Genomic DNA, 21,238 nt, shown 5'->3' with positions numbered 1-21,238 from the left:
TCCACTCGGCTCATGATAGACCCTTGTAGCAGGATCCACTCGGCTCATGATAGACCCTTGTAGCAGGATCCACTCAGCTCATGATAGACCCTTGTAGCAGGATCCACTCTGCTCATGATAGACCCTTGTAGCAGGATCCACTCAGCTCATGATAGACCCTTGTAGCAGGATCCACTCAGCTCATGATAGACCCTTGTAGCAGGATCCACTCAGCTCATGATAGACCCTTGTAGCAGGATCCACTCAGCTCATGATAAACTTGCAGCGGGATACATTTAGTGACCAGAACTGCCAATCTCTCAGCCAGTCAGATGCATCACTGCCAGTAGTGACCACTGGTGGTGGTGGTCAACAGTGCCAGTAGTCCCCACTGGTGGTGGTGGTCAACAGTGCCAGTAGTGACCACTGGTGGTGGTGGTCAACAGTGCCAGTACTGACCACTGGTGGTGGTGGTCAACAGTGCCAGTACTGACCAGTGCCGTGTGTGTGGCTCTCCCTCAGAGACTCGACGCTGCCAACCTACGCGCGCATGTGGGCCTTCATGGAGTCGACGAGCCCGTCCGTCTTCGTCCAGTCCAACGCTATGGGTGTCAAGAGGGTTCAGGTGAGTCCCTTCACCCCCTCGTGTCACCATTATCATCATCACTACCTCCGTCACCATCATCGCCACCTCTCACTATCAATATCACCACTGTTTGTTACCATTTATAATGTAGTCGGTCTTACCTTTACCAATTTATAACAATAATAATGATCTTAACATAAAATATACAAGATGAAGACGAGTCACGATCCACCCTGGCAGGCGGCCACCCATCATCCTCTTCCTTCCCGCCAAACACACACCGAAACTACGACGTTGGTACAACGTTCCAACAAGTTTTAACACCTAACCAGTTATAACAACCAATATAACAAGTTGTAACAACGTCCTAATACGTCATAAACACGTTAAGCCAAGATGTAACAACTTTATTACAAGTTGTAACAAGCGGAAAATAGAGACGGTTTGGGTTTGTGTTTCCAGGGTTGTGAGCCTGAGTGCAGCCAGCCCTACGTACAGCTATCACAGTGTTATGTACTAAACGGATCATTATATTAGACCGCTAATTAATGTAACTGCTGCCACCTTCCTTACAGTTACACTGTATAATTTACCGACATGTTCGTCCCTGACTTGTAAGGTAGAAGTCAAGGACATGGAAAGCTTCCTCTTGATAATTACAGATCTTATTAATTAGAGAATCACTTGAAATACCCAAGACAAGTCATCAGCTCAAGGTGGTATGTTCAAAGATTAATGATAGAAAAAATTAAAATGCCAATTAAGCTCTACAACGAATTTATCATCAATGATATCCTACTCTAATATCCTACATTAGAGGCAAATGGTGTTTTCAAATACTAAGAAGTAAAAACTCAAGTACCAGTTACCTTTTGTTCTACAACCTATCCGCTCAGTAAGGTCATCCGATCTCCCCCCCCCCCCACCCCTTTTTCCCTGGGCTTTTCAACACCTTTTTCTACACTCAAGGTCCATCTCTATCTTGAGGTTATCTTGAGATGATTTCGGGGCTTTAGTGTCCCCGCGGCCCGGTCCTCGACCAGGCCTCCACCCCCAGGAAGCAGCCCGTGACAGCTGACTAACACCCAGGTACCTATTTTACTGCTAGGTAACAGAGGCATAGGGTGAAAGAAACTCTGCCCATTGTTTCTCGCCGGCGCCTGGGATCGAACCCAGGACCACAAGATCACAAGTCCAGCGTGCTGTCCGCTCGGCCGACCGGCTCCCCGGTCGCACTAAAAATTACTTAAGAATTATTCCCAGACCTTCTATGAAATTCTACCTCTTGGCACTTCTTCGGCCACTCAAGGGGCACTCAAGGCCACACCTTCGGCCACTCAAGGGCCAATCACAGGCACCAAGGGGCCCTAAGCCTACCAGGGGGCATGGCATTCCCACGGAGCCTGATGCGCTACACACTAAAATCTTTGAATAATACTCTATCAACTGTCAGCCTGTCGTAAACACTGTGGAGAGCGGAGGGAAGAGGCAGGAGAAAGGTTGGCCTCCAGCGGAGGGAGAGGGAGAGGCTGGAGGGCCAAACTGGCCTCCAAAGAGGTAACTGAGGTCGGCCTCGGCAGAAGAAAGGAGGACAGTGGAGGCCAACGTATTTCAAATTACCGCACACATTGGCTCGCCTTCAATAAGAAAATATGGCTCACATCCTGTGCTAAAATTAAATGTACATCCTGTGCTAAAATTGATACATCTGGGAAACAGGAAAGAATCGGGAAGGGGAGGGAGAGAGATAGATAGGGAAGAGAGGGAGAGATAGGGAAGAGAAAGAAGGGAGGAGAGGGAGAGATAGGGAAGAGAAAGAAGGGAGGAGAGGGAGAGATAGGGAAGAGAAAGAAGGGAGGAGAGGGAGAGATAGGGAAGAGAAAGAAGGGAGGAGAGGGAGAGATAGGGAAGAGAAAGAAGGGAGGAGAGGGAGAGATAGGGAAGAGAAAGAAGGGAGGAGAGAGAGAGATAGGGAAGAGAAAGAAGGGAGGAGAGGGAGAGATAGGGAAGAGAAAGAAGGGAGGAGAGAGAGAGATAGGGAAGAGAAAGAAGGGAGGAGAGGGAGAGATAGGGAAGAGAAAGAAGGGAGGAGAGGGAGAGATAGGGAAGAGAAAGAAGGGAGGAGAGAGAGAGATAGGGAAGAGAAAGAAGGGAGGAGAGGGAGAGATAGGGAAGAGAAAGAAGGGAGGAGAGGGAGAGATAGGGAAGAGAAAGAAGGGAGGAGAGGGAGAGATAGGGAAGAGAAAGAAGGGAGGAGAGGGAGAGATAGGGAAGAGAAAGAAGGGAGGAGAGGGAGAGATAGGGAAGAGAAAGAAGGGAGGAGAGGGAGAGATAGGGAAGAGAAAGAAGGGAGGAGAGGGAGAGATAGGGAAGAGAAAGAAGGGAGGAGAGAGAGAGATAGGGAAGAGAAAGAAGGGAGGAGAGGGAGAGATAGGGAAGAGAAAGAAGGGAGGAGAGGGAGAGATAGGGAAGAGAAAGAAGGGAGGAGAGAGAGAGATAGGGAAGAGAAAGAAGGGAGGAGAGAGAGGAAATAGAGAATAATATAGAAGAAAATTACAGAAATTTCCCTACCTGTTACACCTTCACCATCAACATCCCCATCTCCGTCACCATCAACATCCCCACCTCCGTCACCATCAACATCCCCACCTCCGTCACCATCAACATCCCCACCTCCGTCACCATCAACATCCCCATCTCCGTCACCATCAACATCCCCACCTCCGTCACCATCAACATCCCCACCTCCGTCACCATCAACATCCCCACCTCCGTCACCATCAACATCCCCACCTCCGTCACCATCAACATCCCCACCTCCGTCACCATCAACATCCCCACCTCCGTCACCATCAACATCCCCACCTCCGTCACCATCAACATCCCCACCTCCGTCACCATCAACATCCCCACCTCCGTCACCAAAAATATTACCAATCTGAGTTGCACCATGAACTCGGTTAACATCACCATGTTATTAATCACTCGATTAGTACTATCTTTAACACCATTGTCATCACCATCATGTTATAGTTGCCACATACCACCCGCACCATCGGTATGTACATTAGCCTCTTCGTCGTTATCATCACTACTGTGAACATCATCACTTATAGCTATCCTCAGTATCACGATGGCAACCTCCCATCATCACTCCACCGTTATTGCCATAACTACTGTAGTAGCAGGGTAGTGATTTACCCGAGAGCCACTAACACTAGTGGCCTCGATGAGGACAAAGCCGGCGGCTTGTTGAAGGTTTCCAGCTGTACTTTAAAAAAGTTTTAGCATTTACGGATTCGGCGGGTATGCGATTCCACGGGTTTATAACCCTATGGGTGAAAAAGCATCTCCTGTTCTCAGTCCAACATTGTGCCTTGTTTTTGAGCTTGAAGCCGTTGCTGCTTGTTTGTGTTGCATCTGACCTTTTAAGAAATTTTCCGGATCAACATCCTCCAAATTGTTCAGTATTTTAAAAGTTTTAATGAAATCTGCCCTGTCGTGCCTGGTTTGCAATGTATTTAGCCCTGTGGCCCCTCAACCGTTTCTGATATGAGAGTTGACAGCTCTGGAGTGACTTTTGTTGCCCGGGTGGGTAAGAAGGCTGCCCTTCTTCATAGTCCTCACCTGCCGACTCCCACACTATCCCTGCTTTCCCTCCTATTTCAGTGACGGAGTCGCCTGTCCCTGCTATAGAGGTTCCCTTGGTCGGCTTCTTGTTTGTCCTTCCTACCCCTGATGCCTCCTCCTAATTTCTGTCCTCCTTACCGCCGATGCCTCCTCCTGCCCCAGACTGTCAGTCCGCCTCTGGTTCATCGTCCCGCTCCCTTGACTCCATTATCTTTGTTAGCTTAGCTTATGTCCCGTCACCCTGATTTCACTGATCCTGATCTTACTTAGTCTTTACCTTTGTCTCTCCCTTATCTATGTTTCTGTTCTCTCTTGTCTGTCTGTTCTTCAATGGAATATTCGTGGTTTTTATGGCAACTTCCGTGAATTCTAACTTCTGATCATGCAGTTTTCACCACTTTGTGTTGGTCTCCAGGAGCCGATGGTTGGCGCTCGCCCTGGTCACTTTCCTGGTTATTCCATTTCCCCCCCCCCCCTCCCCCTCCAGCTTTTGCTGGGACCCATAACTCTACTGCTCTCTTGATACGTCATGATATTCCTTTTGTCCCCTTTCTTTTTCAGTCACACATTCATGTGTAACTGAAATGTCACACACATTTTAGTCACCGATTCTGCGACCCATATCTTTGAGTAAATGGTATAAAGTCTGTTCCATTTATCTTTCTCCAAGTGTCCTGCTTTCTAATCCTGATCTTAAATATATGTTGAACTCCTTACCAGAGCCTGTGCTCCTTTTGGGTGATTTAAACTGTCAGCATATCCTCCAGGGAGATGTTCTGACCCAGGGCCGCCTCTTCTTTTGCCTCCTCTGAATTCTGGTGAACCCACTCATGTTGACTCATGCACTCGCACTGTTTCCTGTCATGATCTGTTTCTCTGCTCAGTCTCTTTATTTAGACTTCACCTAATGGGTTCTTTTTGACCTCCATAATAGTGACCATTTCCCCATCCTTGTCACCACCACCTCTTTTCACCCTCCCCTCTCCTTCCCTAGGTGGAAGTTTGCTAAGGCTGACTGGAACCTCTTCACCTTTTGTGTTACTCTTCCCAAACCTCTCTGATCTGCCTCTCCCTCCAGCCCTCCTCCTTTTTCATGACCCTGTTTTTTTATGCTGCCCTCTGCTCTGTTCCTCGCTCTACTTCCCGGGGCGCGGAAGTGTGTTCCCTGGTGGAATGCAGACTGACCTCAGGCTGTCCGCTGTAAGCATGCAGCCTGGAACAAACACCGACGCCGACGTAAACCCGATTCTTTTATTTTGTTTTGGATGGCGAGTACAGTGGCGTAGGGGCCATTTCTATGACTAAGCATGAGAGATGGAGATCTTTCGCTTCCACCATTACAACTGACACTACTCTGCCCCTGATCTGGAAGAAAATCTGCATAATAGCCGGTAAGTTTGTTCCAAATGCCTCACCAGTCCTTCACCTCAGTGGTTCTATTGTGGTGGATCCAGTGTCGGTCAAGACCAAACTGGGTTCGCACTTTTAGACTGTTAGCTCCGGTTCTCATCTTCCTCCTCGGTTCTCATCTTCCTCCTCTTTTCCTTACTCGTAAGCCCCTTCTTGAATCTTGTCCCTTAGATTTTTGCACTTGTCTTCCATTTCCCTGTAACGATCCTCTCTCTCAGAACTCCAGTCTGCCCTGGCCCTCTGCGGCTCACGGAGGTGGGCTCAGATGATATTCATTATGAGATGCTTTGCCATCTTTCTCCATACATGTTTCAGTATTTACTGAATATTTATAACAGTGTCTGGGAGTTGTCAGTCCCTGAGGACTGACTTGAGGCAGTTGTTCTTCCTATTCGGAAACCTAGTTCTCTATGGTCATCCCCTAAAGGCTTCTGCCCCATTGCTCTAACGAGTTGCATCTGCAAACTCTCTGAATGTATGGTCAATGTCTGTTTAATGGGGTTCTTGGAACGCTATCACCACCTCTCCGCTTCTCAATTTGGCTTTTACAAGCGTCACAGCATGACTGATGTCCTCGTAAACTTGGAGGTCTCTCTTCCTACTGTCTTTGTTTTGAAGACCTCTGTTGATGCTGTCCTTTTTAACCTGGTAAAGGCATGTGACATCACCTGGAGATACCATACTCTGTCCCAACTCCGTTCTTTTGGCCTTCGTGACAATCTCCCTCTCTTCCTCTCCCATCGTTCCTTCAGAGTGTGGCTTGGTGCCACTCTCTCTGCATCTTTTCGGCAATACAAAGATGTATCCCAAGGTTATGGTCTGAGCACTACTCTTTTTCCTGGTTGCCCTCAATGGTCTTCTTTCATCCCTTCCCTCTGGCATTTTCTCAGCGCTTTATGTTATTGACAATCTTACTCTCTGCTGTCAAGATGGTGACTCGCCTTTCCTCCAACAGCGGTTTTAACTTGTGATTGATGCCGTGTCATCTTGAGTCACCAATCATGGCTTCAAGTTCCAATGAGAAATTTTTTAAAAAGTTCAAAATTCAAATGTTTATTCAGGTAAAAGTACTTACATAGAAGATGAATTACAAACATAATGTTGGATTTATAGATAAAGCTAGTACGTACAATACCTAAAGCCACTAATACGCATAGCGTTTCGGGCAACTAAAGCCACTAATGTGCATAACGTTTCGGTGCATTTCTTCCCAAGTTCCTCTTCCTAAGTTTTGTAAAACCTTGACCCGCATGACAAAAGTCTTTACCCCCTCCTACAGTCCTGAAACACCTTTTCCTTGCTCAATTTTCTTTGCTCACTCGCTCCATTTCTGCCTTCACAGATGGGTCAAAGTCTGCCAACAGTGTAGGCTTCACCATTGTATTTCCTGACTAAACCAATATGTGCTGCCTGCCCCCCCTCCCTGGGGGGGGGGAAGCCAGGCACCACATACAGGTGTAGTCAGTCAGCCTGCCTGCCCCCCAGGCAGGCATTCTCACTGTCAATCTTCCTTTGTTGTTGTAATTAACTCTCGTAGTGCCCTCAGGGCTCTGGAGTCCTTTAATCCTGTGCTAGTCAAAATTCAACAGTGGATACCTTGGATATCCACACTTGTCCTATTTCCCACAAAGGTATTCCTTATTTCGACTTCTACCAAATTATTCATTCCTTAATCTGTGCCCGTTGGCAGGATCGCTGGTCTGTGTTACTTGTAACAAGCTGCATGCTCTTAAGAGTAGTGTGTCCCCGTAACCTTCCTCCTACCACCGTAACCGTCGGTGAAAAACGACTTTGGCGAGGTTACGTATTGTCCATACCCGTTTAACTCACGGGCACTTAATGGAGCGCCACTCTGGTCCTTATTGTCCAAACTGTGTTGTCACTCTTACGCTCGTGCATATTCTTGTTGAATGTCCGGACTTCCTGGATGTGCATGTCTTTGGTCCCTCGTGGTCACTTGTCCCTCGATAGTATCCTTGGGGAATCAGATACCTTTGATATTGTTCGCCTTGTGCGCTTTTGTTCTTGTATTGGCATCCTTAGTGATATTTAAGACCTTTTGAATATCCCACACATATGATAGTGATACATGGCCCCCCCCCCATAGCCTTCTTTTGATAATTGCTTACTCTTGTTGCCTGTGTTGCACTTTCTTCAGAGCAGCTATGTCCTTCTGAAGATGAGGTCTCCATGCTTGGATACAATAATCCAATTGGTAGTGAATGACAGATTTATACAATTGAATCATTACCTTCTTTTCCATAAGTCAAAGGTACACTTGATTATTCCAAGGCTTTGGTAAGCTTTTTTGACTGCTGCCTCAACCTGTTGTTCAACCTTGAGTGGTGGATTTTGGCTCCAAGGTCCTTTTCATTGTCAATCTGTTGTAATGTAATGTTATTAATTTGGTAGTTGTGGAGTGGGTTGTTATATCCCACATGCAGGGTCTTGCATTTGTCAATATTAAAAAGCATTTGCCAGCCTTCTCATCATTTGTGGAGTTCATGTAGATCTCTCTGTAAGACTTAAATATCATTGAAGTCTCGAGCCACGTTATTGTGACTCATCGTCTGCATCAATATCATTTCCCACTTTACCATAAATCATTTTCATCTGTAAATTTGATTGTGGTTTGTAATTATTCTCATCTATGTCATTGATGTATATGACAAAGAGAGTTGGCCCCAAAAAGGACACCTGTGGTACCCCACTTACCAGTGTATTATTATTACAGTTATGTAATAAATCTTCTGTAATATAACTGATTATGCATATGTATAATGTATGTTCCTTGTGCAGGAGGAGAACGGTCTGTACGCCTACCTGATGGAGTCCACTTCCATTGAGTACGTCACGGAGAGGAACTGTGATTTGACGCAGGTGGGCGGCCTCCTGGACTCCAAGAGCTACGGCATCGCCCTTCCCCCGCGTGAGTGGCAAACCTCCTTCACCCCCACCCCCCTTTTCACTGGTCAATCTTAATCGCGCAGAAGTCATGACACCTTGTCACATTCTGTTGACCCCCTTCTTGCAGGACTGACGTTCGATCTCCGATTGTCCACGTATCTGGGTGGCTTCCTTAACTCTGCCCCCTATTCCAGCAATTATTTTGTTCTCCATGTGCTATATAATCATACAGGTGCTGTGCTTTCTCCAAGTAATTATTGTCTTGTCTCTCCCTGTCGTCTTGTCTTAGCTACAGTCACAGAGCCTCTTGGGTTTCAACATCAAGTTGAAACAACAGTATTATTTTCTGTGAGCTAAAATTGTATATTTCATATTTAGTATTGAGATACTGTTCACAACATTTTAACACCATTTAGAGGTACTGTTTACAACATTCTAAGACCAAAGCAAATATTAATCATCAAATACCAAAACTTAGAGAGAGAGAGAGAGAGAGAGTCGTGGAGAGTCAACGTGTCTTCACTTGTCAATAAAGCATACATACATGTCAGAGCTTATTTTAGTCTGTGATGTCACGTGACTCTTGAAGCAGCATCCATGATGATCTCTTCATCTCGTGTAGTTTTGTGTAGATTTTGTCGATGATTCATCTAACCCTATTGACAAGTTTGCTTAGTAATCTGTTATGTTTTGCTAATTAATATCTTCCTGCTACTAAAGTTGAGCCGTTTATATTCCACCCATCTTCAAAGACGATAGTACATATAGCACCTGGCATATGTACAAAATATGTACTGTTGCACATGTATAACAGTCAACATTTTGTATTATTGAAACGTAAATATCGAAGGTAAATGTAAACATAAAGAAAATAACACAACTACATAACATCTTGCCATTGACTTAATTTAACCCATCTCATCTCACCTATCATATGCCAAATATAAACCATTATAAACACTTAACTAGACCTAGTATACATTAGGAACCATTTTCGTTTTGTTTTTGTTCTTTTGGCTACTTCGATAACAAACTTCAAAAGTACAAAATGTATACTGTAATCTCTGTACACCAGTCCATATGGTGTAGAGATGCGTGAGAATGGTGGTATGTACTGTGCTTGTGGAGGGAAGGGCGGTGTAGAGACCTACACCTAAGAGAGTGACTAACTTGCAGGCTCGCCCTACACCGGCGCCATCAGCAGCGCTATACTGGCTCTCCAGGAGACCTCCACCATACAGCTGCTCAAACGCAAGTGGTGGAGCCAGAGGGGTGGGGCAGGCAGGTGTAATAACGATAAGGTAATCCTGCTTCACCTGGTGTCTCTTTACATCTGTCTCAACTGGCGTGTCTCTACACCTGTCACACATGGTCACTCTCCACACCTGTTGCATTTATGAATTAGTCATCAAAATTTCCACACAAATATAACATTGACCCATGTACAGATCTGACGGCCGTGGCACCCAGTTAAGAAAACGGCCACCAAATGTCTCCGTTAGTTGTACTGTAGTAACATTAGTAGATGATGACTAGTTGCCATAATAAGTGAACTGAGTGGTTGCATGGTCGCCATCAATGGGTCTCACCATGTCAACATGCTAAAGCTTCGACCTTGTAGATCCCGAGCGTCCCGACACCACAACCTCCCACCTTCTAACCTAGCATCGTCTGCCAAGACAAGGTAGATCCTTTGATGTGTGTCCTTCACAGTCTCAAGGAACTGATGTGGGGAGTGGATACACTTCTCTGGCAGAAAACCTGGTTCATTGAGCTGGGTAACTTCCACGAACATTGCAGTCATAGATATTGTACTATGATTGAGGGCACTGAAGCTGCCATGCTCGCTCACACCAGATAGTATCACCACATATCGGCTCAAATTCAACAGAACAATGCTGAATGGGGCAGAAGAACGAACGCTGACAAGGTAGAGCCAATATGGAGCCCAACCAGCAACATATAAGCCCATCAAGTCGTGGTGATCAGCTACAGAGATGGTTCAAGATGTATCGTGCTGATTCAGCTTGTCTTGAAGGGCCCTGGGATGCTGCAACTTCCGAACTAGACATCGGGGTGCAGACCTGTGAAGTGCTTCTGATGCATAGTCCTCATGGACACAATCATTTTGAGCGACGTTGTGGCTCTGGAAGCCACAGTAACTTGCCGAATGCTTTGTAGACTTGTGCAGTCGAGTAAGAAAGGCAAAAACTGTTGAATCCAAAGACATTGACTGCGAAAGGGACATACCTACTAATGTATAAACAAGGGTATCATGCAAGTGTCTGAAGCTACAGATACAACAAAATTATTATTGTTGATAATCCGGTTCATGTGGAATAATTCATGTTGATAATTCATTCAGGTTGCCTTCCGAATGCATGATAGAACTGACGTTTACCTAAAGACTCCGCCTTCAAAGAAGTTGTTGATTGTAACCTTGGATTACCTACAATCAGCCTGAGAACAGTAATGAACCAAAAAACTCAGACAAAACTTTGTAGATTTATGACAATAAATCTACCGTAACTATTCCAGCTATCATCATATTACCACCAAGAGTCATATCTCTGACTCATCCACTGCCATCAGCAGACCCCTAGATGTTACTACTGCTTACCTTAGGCTCTGTTATAAGTATCTCTGGGAATTCGCATTACCTGCTGATGTAGACCTGACTGAGATTTTTTTCTTTGACAATTATCAAAAGAATTAGTTCCTATTAATGTTACGTTAATCGTAACTACCTGGCAAGAGAGGCAGACCTTAAACAGCAAGAGCTGCCAGTGGCAGATACTTTGAGATGACTTTATCACAAATGTTCAAGAAATGTCTAAATATTTCATTCGAAACGACATAGTGCCCAGGAATACCTGACACAGTATTGGTCATGCTCGCTTATTGTCCCCTTGGAATGGTTATCACCCTGGTGGGTCGTCACTACAGTTATGATCACCCTGGTGGGTCGTCGCTACAGTTATGATCACCCTGGTGGGTCGTCACAACAGTTGTGATCACCCTGGTGGGTCGTCGCTACAGTTATGATCACCCTGGTGAGTCGTCACAACAGTTGTGATCACCCTGGTGGGTCGTCGCTACAGTTATGATCACCCTGGTCGGTCGTCACAACAGTTGTGATCACCCTGGTGGGTCGTCGCTACAGTTGTGATCACCCTGGTCGGTCGTCACAACAGTTGTGATCACCCTGGTGGGTCGTCGCTACAGTTATGATCACCCTAGTGGGTCGTCGTAACAGTTATAATTCCAAGTGGGTTAAGCTGGACATTGGTGAAGAGATATATAATTATAAGCTGTGTCGGCTGGATGTGTTGACTAACGCACTAACCTCGAGAAGGACTGCCGTCCACGGCGACGAGTCTCAAGATGAGGCTACTGGCTGAACTGCGACCTCTCACATAAGGCTCAAACCACAAGCTACACACACTACTAGCCATTATACTCTAAGCACAGGAACACTATAGCCACGACTAACAATTGCATGTGCCGTATCTAATGTGTGATCTTCTTGATACTAGGTTCCCCCTTCAAAGAAGTTCTGGACGTTACAATATTGACCTTGCAATCAAGAGGCAGATTCCACATTTTGAAAGAAAAATGGTTTAGGCAAAAGAGAGGTGGTGGGCGATGCAGGGTAAGGTGAAGTGCTCCATCTGCTTGCAGTGCAGTTTGAATACTAATAATAAAATAGAACATAATACAAATCTTCGAAAAATGAGTGTCGGTATGGAATGGATGGAATGAACAAAAGATATATATACTTTTTTGTAAAAAAAAAAGTTTTGTTTCATTGATTTGTGTAGAGGACGTAAAATATGACAACAATCAAACCTAACCTTTCCTAATCTTAAGCTTAGGCCTAAGATTGTTAATTTAGAGCTAAGACAGGTTACATTATCGGATAGACTGTTGAAGTTTTGCTATGCGGTATACAAGGGCCTATAGTATACCAATACTACAAAACATGACTTTGCTGGGGTATAACAGTCTACCCCATGTACATTCCATCCATTCACTATAATATAATTTTTGTATAGTAGTATAATACAGTGATGCAATGAATTAGAAGTGAGTTTATTGGCCACAACTCAGGAGCGGACTATGCCTGGGTCCCAGATGCTTGCGATGAACACTAACAAGGCTATTGGTTCTCCCTAGTGTGGCATTGCTGCCAGCCGTGTGCCAGGCTGCTGCTCTTTGACCTCTAAAACATCCTGCCGGCGCCTAACACATTCACAACTCTCACGTTATGTAATAATATACTCATAACTAGCACTTACGGTATGCAATAATACATGTTCACAAACTCTTACAATGGTGCTTATAATTACCCAACCTCTCCTACGACATATCCTTTGAGTGTGCTTCATGTATGTTTTGAACCAAGTACAATCACGTAAGAAAATATTAATATAATTATAAATAATATTTTGTTTTAACTTTTTTTTAAGAGTGGTGGTGTGATAGGCAAAGTTTTAAATGTGTTGGATTTACAAAAAGAAAAATATTTAATTTTAATATAATTGTCATTTTGTATAATTTTAGAGATTACATTTGAATAATTACTTATCAGGAGAGCTTTGATTCCACTATTCTCATGCATGAGCTGAGTGACCCTCCATGACCCAGTATGGGCACAGTAACAGTGTGAGCTGAGTGACCCAGTATGGGCAGAGTAACAGTGTGAGCTGAGTGACCCAGTATGGGTAGAGTAACAGTGTGAGCTGAGTGACCCAGTATGGGTAGAGTAACAGTGTGAGCTGAGTGACCCAGTATGGGCACAGTAACCGTGTGAACTGAGTGACCCACCATGTGCTGTGACCTGCAGGAGGAGGCGGGCGGAAGCAGCATGGCGAGTGAGCTGAATCTGTCTAATGTAGGCGGGGTGTTCGTTGTGCTGCTGGGTGGCATGGGCCTCGCCCTCGTCGTCGCCATGGGAGAGTTCATCCTCGAGTGCTGGGACATCGCCAAGGATGACCAGGTGAGTCCTCAATTATCAGCTTCGAGGTGTTCCTTTAAATCATAAACAAGTCACCGAGTCTCTCTCTTATCCCAGCTATTCTTGTATATTCTGGTACTGATTTTTCCAAACTGTGATAATTATTTTTGCTGGTTAAATACTTCACTTTATTAATATCAGATGGTATGATCATTGCGAGGCCCAGCTGATGGTGTTGTGTGTCTGCAGGTGTCTCTGTTAAGCGTCTTGAGCACGGAGCTGCGGTTCGTCTTCAAGTGTAAGGGTTCCTCCAAGCCGGTGAGGAAGAAAGTGTCGGAGTCTGAGGAGGCCAACGTCAGCAACAACATCTACGGCTCTGATGTCTACAACTACACCGGCAAGAACCCACTTAGCTGATTGCCGGACGTGACGTCACGCTCCGACGTCACTGATGAGTCCCATCCTTGGATGCTTCCCAGCTACGTCCCACCGCCGCCTTCCCCAGTAGTCAACCTGGAAGCATCAACAGCCAACCAGGACGCTTCTACGATCAATCAGGATCCCCCTACAAACAATCCAAACTCTTCGCCTGCGTATTGTATACCAAGCCAGGACTCTTCACCCTCGCAATCGCACAATCAGAGTGAAGATACATTTGATGCAGCGAGTCTGAGACAAAGAAAAAACTGGTAGAACCTGTTGATAATTGACCTAGTAACCCCTGTCGTGACTTTGAGTTTGTTTCACCCGGCGTAATTTGATGGTGCAGGAGAGGTGAGACGAGCACTGGGAGTCCCACTTCGTTACTTGTTGTTTGCTCCCCCTTAGCCCAATTCCTCTGGCTTGTGAAGAGCCGTGTGGAGGCTTTCGAAACTGACATGTGAAATGCCGCTCCGTGTCCCTTTCTGGCCATAATGAAGTGGATCACTTTTTGTTAGTACCCACTTGAAACATTCACGGTACGACACACTGGATAACTATTTATAGTATTGAATTTTGTATAGTATTAGATGGCCATCTACAAACGACAAAATGACCATCTAAAAAGCATCTATGCGAATGGTACGTGGTTGAAAATGCACCCACCATGAACGTAGTTTTGGTCTCAGTATGGATTAGGAGTCTAAGCCAACGGTTTTCTGATCAGAAATAAACGGAACACGCATCGAGGTGGTCATACCTTGTCGGCTTGGCAGGGTTGCACCCATGTAACCCGTCCACTACATTTGTCAAAACGAGCAGAAAATGGTGTACTAAAACACCTGAATGACCGACACAAAACTTGACTGTGAGCCACTATGATTTATTGTACGTCATATTTTGTCTGTTTGGGATATTGACGTTGGATCTTCTCTTAAGGCAAGGGGCCATTTCGATTTCATTTGAGGGCAAACTTGTGTGTTGTTATGGCGTGAGACACTCCGCCCACTACCTCTCGGGACCAGTGTTCACCAAGCATTTAAGTGTCCATTTACAAAAACTGTTCATCTTTCCTAAAATATGCCGGCTTAGTTTACATTTATTAAGCAGTATATGAGGTTCGACGCACTACGAGGTTCGCTATAGCAAGAATAACATTGGGGTCGAGACCAACCTCGCAGCACCATTTTCAAGCTTGTAAACTTGAATAAATACAAACTGCCCAAGATAAAGAAAAAATGTACAGGTTTCACAAGTGGACACTTAAGTCCTTGATGAATTCTGGCACTGGATTTTACCCTAGGTCTATTTTTCTTTTCTTTTTTTGAGTGGGGGGGGGGCAGCACTTACATTTTGTGTCGTCTTTATAGTACACTTTCCCGGAGCAGTGAAATTGGCTGTGATTTGTCACTTGAAGGCTTTAGTAACTGGATCTTAAAGGAAGAGAAAGCCTGGTGTGTTGTGATGAGTGCTGGTGTGTGTTGTGATGAGTGTTGGTGTGTTGTGATGAGTGCTGACATGTACTCCCCAGCTCGCAAGATGAGCTGTTAGCAGGTGACTGATAGACAAGTTGTTAGCAAGCGGAATGATTGGTATTGGTGGTACGAGCCGATCCAGGAGGTAATTGGTGGAATGCTAAGATCTAGCAGGCGATTGGTGAAATTAGTACAGCAAGCATTTGAATGATGTAGTGGCTAGTAGTGGCGGCTGACAGGAGGAAGTGTCAGCTTTGGGAGCTGGTAGCTGATGAAATGGTCAGCAGGACTGGCGATTCCATTTGTGTAGCGAGACACTGTCTTGTGTTGCTTTTGTTGCGTCTCGTGACCTAGATCTTAGTTGTCTTAGGTTCTCTCGTTGGGATATTTTGCACCAGAAGTGTTTTTGTGCAGTGTGAGCAAAGGAAACACTTGACTTCTCAGAGAGAGGCGGAGTTTGTTGTGGTCACAAAGGTTCATTAGCTCTTGTGTTCTGAGTATTCCAGGTTCACCCATGGTGGTAGACTTTTGTTGCACCAACCACACCACACAAGCGCACTTTATAATAATCTGCCTTTACTCGTATTTGCATTAATCTCCGCCTGCAGCCACTGGCAATCTCTGAGGGCGTTGGTCACCACTTGTCTTCAGCTAAGGCGAGGCGCGCGCCGCTGGCGTGAATGGTTGTTTGTTATGATGCTGCCACCTCCCCGACACTCATTCTCCCTCACTTGTGTATTATATCCGGCCTTCAGTGTCCTCACTCTTTATGGGTTTGTTATATATTTACTGGCGTTCTCAGAGGGGGCTAAACCTTGCACGTTCTCCTTTAGTATTTTTTCTTCACGTATTCCATATTTTCAATATATTTTGTAGATCCCTGATCATCCTTAGTAGTACACTTTATTTCTAGGTTATCAAACATGAATAATTACAGTGCGTCAATACACAGTTACCTTGTTACTGTTTGAAGTCAAATTAGTCCTCACCATTGTTGATTTAGAGGAGGGTGTGTGTGAATATACACCAACTTGTAATACTTGTTGCTACGTCTCTTCTACGACTGGCTTAACACAACTCATATTTTTTGGCCCTGCAAGTGTATTGTATAAATATTGATGTATTTTGAGGCAATGATACATTGCTGTATGTGTGATTGTATGTTATAGGTGTTGTAATACTGCTTGAGAAGAAACTCCGTTTTGTAATGTGTATAATTCTTTTGTAAAAAAAAATAACTATGTAAGTGAAAATACTAAACTTGATGTTAGTAGTGTGAATTTTATTATATTGGCCTGGTTGTGAGAGATACTGGGTCAAGGTGTGTGAGGTGCTGGGTCATTTGTGAGACGAGTCAGTTGTGTGAGTAGGCCCCCCCCCCTCCCTCATAAACGATGGCCAAATGCTTGATAGTCCAACCGCCAAGCCCCGTTTATGAATTTAAACACTTTACACATAACTTTAGGTGATTACGTCCTGACTTAAGAAGTGATTCACTATATATGTTCGAATCATTCCTATCTGAATACTTCAACAATGTACTACAAATATAAATTATTGCCAACAGAAATGAAACTAACCTAGGTCTAACTAAGGTTAGATTCAAAATTCAAATATAATTTATTTATATTTTAGAAAATTTAGAATTTTCATACACAATATGGTCAAATTTATGAATGCATCTTTGTCGTCTGCCACTTCATGGACGAACAAAGCTTGAGCAAGGGTTAATGCTTCACCCATGCTCTGTAAATACAAATTACTTAAAATATAACCAAAACACCCAACATGGGCCTATTATTAAAACTATAATATGCATAATAATGTTTGTTTATATTTGAGAAAACCGGGTTTTTTTTTTATTAATATGCTGAATAATTACCAAATGGGTGTTTGATAACGGCGGCAGCTTAGATGAGCACAGGCTGAGCATGAATCGTTGAGGTAGCCCTACTGGGTCCGAATGTGTCAAGGTAACGGGCCAGGTTGTATAAAGTAGTCACTTAAATTGTACAATCAAACAGCCTTAACAGTCTTATTCTTGATTAATATTGGAAAGTTTTCATCATTAACCAAGAGACCTGTTAAACTGACTGTGTTTACAAATGTCAGAACTGGAATGTGACTGGATTATGTAAACAATGCGCACCTCTGTCGACTCATATTGACATTTGGTGGAATTCCATTTCTCATTTGGTATCATGTTCATATATGTGATTTGTGTTCGTATAGGCTGTATACAAGATGCAGCATTCTGTCCCGCTGTGTGTGTGGAAAGTCTGAAAATGTGGAAGTATTGGGAGAGGTGTCGAGACCCTGAGTCTGGTGCCATTTAGTGTGTGTCAGGGACTGTAGATGTAATAATGATGTCTTGTAGGTTTATGGGGAGAAGGTGACCAAGGAAGCAAAGCCACCTCACAGCTCCTGCTTTCTCCTTCTTGACCCTACACATGGACGAAGACCCCTGGGTCTGGTACAGACCATACGCCACACTACCACTACTACTCCATTGCCACCTTACCACTACCACCCCACCTCAACCCTGCTCTTTGCCTCCACAAATATGCACCACCACTCATCACCACAACTACCCACCACCACAACTACCCACCACCACAACTACCCACCACCACAACTACCCACCACCACAACTACCCACCACCACAACTACCCACCACCACAACTACCCACCACCACAACTACCCACCACCACCACAACTACCCACCACCACCCACCACCACCCACCACCACCCATCGCCACAACTACTCATTACCACAGCTACCAACCACCAGTACCACTCATTGCCACAACTACCCACCACCACCACCCATCGCCACAACTACCCATCGCCACAACTACCCATCACCACAACTACCCACCACCACAACTACCCACCACCACAACTACCCATGACCACAACTACCCACCACCACAACTACCCACCACCACAACTACCCATCACCACAACTACCCACCACCACAACTACCCATGACCACAACTACCCACCACCACAACTACCCACCACCACAACTACCCACCACCACAACTACCCATGACCACAACTACCCACCACCACAACTACCCATGACCACAACTACCCACCACCACAACTACCCACCACCACAACTACCCATGACCACAACTACCCACCACCACAACTACCCATGACCACAACTACCCACCACCACAACTACCCACCACCACAACTACCCACCACCACAACTACCCACCACCACAACTACCCATGACCACAACTACCCACCACCACAACTACCCACCACCACAACTACCCATGACCACAACTACCCACCACCACAACTACCCATGACCACAACTACCCACCACCACAACTACCCACCACCACAACTACCCACCACCACAACTACCCATGACCACAACTACCCACCACCACAACTACCCACCACCACAACTACCCACCACCACAACTACCCACCACCACAACTACCCACCACCACAACTACCCATCACCACAACTACCCACCACCACAACTACCCACCACCACAACTACCCATGACCACAACTACCCACCACCACAACTACCCACCACCACAACTACCCATCACCACAACTACCCACCACCACAACTACCCACCACCACAACTACCCACCACCACAACTACCCACCACCACAACTACCCACCACCACAACTACCCACCACCACAACTACCCACCACCACAACTACCCATGACCACAACTACCCACCACCACAACTACCCATGACCACAACTACCCACCACCACAACTACCCATGACCACAACTACCCACCACCACAACTACCCACCACCACAACTACTCATCACCACCACTACCCATCACCACAACTACTCATCACCACAGCTACCAACCACCAGTACTGCCTTCGCCACAATTACCCATCACCACAACTACCCACCACCACCCATCGTCACAACTATTCATCATCACAACTACCCACCACCACCTCTACCCATCACCACCACTACCCACCACCACAACTACCCACCACCACCACTACCCACCACCACAACTACCCACCACCACCACTACCCACCACCACAACTACCCATCACCACTACCCATCCCCACAACTACTCACCATAGCTACCAACCACCAGTACCGCCCTTCGCCATAACTACCCACCACCAGTATACACAATCACCATTCATCACCTCCAGTCACCGGCATCACCATCCATCACCAACACTCCACCACCCCCAGTACGGACAAGCACTATTCATCACTACCGTGTGTCCATCATGTCTCTTTCTCCTCTCCTGCACTTCTATCGTCATGTAATTCCTCCTCCTCCCGCACGTCCGTCGCCACGTAATTCCTCCTCTCCCGCACGTCCGTCGCCACGTAATTCCTCCTCTCCTACACGTCCGTCGCCACGTAATTCCTCCTCTCCTACACGTCCGTCGCCACGTAATTCCTCCTCTCCTACACGTCCGTCGTCACATAATTCCTCCTGAACGTCCATCGTCATGTAATTCCTCCTCCTCCTGCACGTCCGTCGCCACGTAATTCCTCCTCTCCCGCACGTCCGTCGCCACGTAATTCCTCCTCTCCCACACGTCCGTCGCCACGTAATTCCTCCTCTCCCGCACGTCCGTCGCCACGTAATTCCTCCTCTCCTGCACGTCCGTCGCCACGTAATTCCTCCTCTCCCGCACGTCCGTCGCCACGTAATTCCTCCTACACGTCCGTCGCCACGTAATTCCTCCTACACGTCCGTCGCCACGTAATTCCTCCTCTCCCGCACGTCCGTCGCCACGTAATTCCTCCTCTCCTGCACGTCCGTCGCCACGTAATTCCTCCTCTCCCGCACGTCCGTCGCCACGTAATTCCTCCTCTCCTACACGTCCGTCGCCACGTAATTCCTCCTCTCCCGCACGTCCGTCGCCACGTAATTCCTCCTCTCCTACACGTCCGTCGCCACGTAATTCCTCCTCTCCAACACGTCCGTCGCCACGTAATTCCTCCTCTCCCGCACGTCCGTCGCCACGTAATTCCTCCTCTCCTACACGTCCGTCGTCACATAATTCCTCCTCTCCTACACGTCCGTCGTCACATAATTCCTCCTCTCCTACACGTCCGTCGTCACATAATTCCTCCTCTCCTACACGTCCGTCGTCACATAATTCCTCCTGAACGTCCATCGTCACGTAATTCCTCCCCCTCCTGTACGTCCATCGTCACGTACTTCACCACTTCATCGTCCTCGTGCTCCGACCTCCTCTTCTACCTCACCAGGATTTCGCGTCTTCCTTCATCGTCCCTTCAATCCCAGACTTCTCCCCTTCAGGTTCCTGGTACTGGCATCCCCCTCCTAGTACTAACCCCCTATCCTGGCACTAGTCTTCCTTCCTTCCTGGTATTACTCTTCCTCCCTCCCTCTCTCCTGACACTAGCCCGCACCCCTCCTGGCACTAACCTCATCCCACCTAACACTAGTCTCCATCCCTCCTGGTACCAGAGGCTCATCACAAGCACTATAGTCCGTTTCTATTCATTTTTGTATGTGACTTTTCCCCTCTGGATTGTTGTCTACGGCCCCTTGTAAGTATTTATGGATAAAATAAAAATATTTTAAACAATACAAGTACATATTTTTTAAATAGAATCCCTTGATCGAGTACCTTAATCCTGTAACACTAAGAATAGCATCTTGGTATGTCTGTAAGAAGTGTGTTGTATTTAAAAGCTATGCACTACATGTACCTGATCAACCAGGCTTCGAGGACGGGTTGGTAATTCATACGTCTGGCTGCGTGCGGCCGCGTCCAATAGCCTAGTTAATCAGTCCAGCAGCGAGGCCTGGGTCTAGATTCACGAAGCAGTTACGCAAACACTTACGAACCTATCC

At 46.1% G+C, this 21,238-nt stretch overlaps 2 protein-coding genes across 5 annotated transcripts in view; one reads left to right on the top strand and one right to left on the bottom strand.

The window, feature by feature from the left end:
• LOC123755291 (glutamate receptor ionotropic, kainate 2) overlaps positions 1-20,974 on the top strand; it is a gene marked incomplete at its 5' end in the record, with an annotated part of 203,733 nt that extends 182,759 nt beyond the window's left edge. For 2 of the 4 annotated variants that reach the window (XM_069327922.1, XM_069327920.1), the window contains 5 exon segments: positions 502-604; positions 8,405-8,534; positions 9,689-9,813; positions 13,359-13,511; positions 13,719-20,974. In XM_069327922.1, coding sequence (XP_069184023.1) covers positions 502-604; positions 8,405-8,534; positions 9,689-9,813; positions 13,359-13,511; positions 13,719-13,886 — 679 coding nt within the window. 4 annotated transcript variants of the gene reach the window in all.
• LOC123755498 (sodium/potassium/calcium exchanger 1-like) lies at positions 19,827-20,531 on the bottom strand. The gene has a single exon (XM_069328158.1). It carries the CDS (start codon positions 20,529-20,531, stop codon positions 19,827-19,829), a length of 705 nt encoding a protein of 234 aa, XP_069184259.1.
• Positions 20,975-21,238: the final 264 nt, after the last annotated feature.

The sequence above is a fragment of the Procambarus clarkii genome, chromosome 20 (assembly GCF_040958095.1).
Source record: "Procambarus clarkii isolate CNS0578487 chromosome 20, FALCON_Pclarkii_2.0, whole genome shotgun sequence".
Lineage (NCBI taxonomy): Eukaryota > Metazoa > Arthropoda > Malacostraca > Decapoda > Cambaridae > Procambarus > Procambarus clarkii.
The sequence above is the reverse complement of the archived record's forward strand: the minus strand, read 5'-3'. Positions and strand labels throughout refer to the sequence as shown.

Excerpts from the sequence above, each read along its gene's own strand:
- LOC123755498 (XM_069328158.1), bottom strand. The coding sequence starts at position 20,531 with ATGGACGTTCAGGAGGAATTATGTGACGACGGACGTGTAGGAGAGGAG.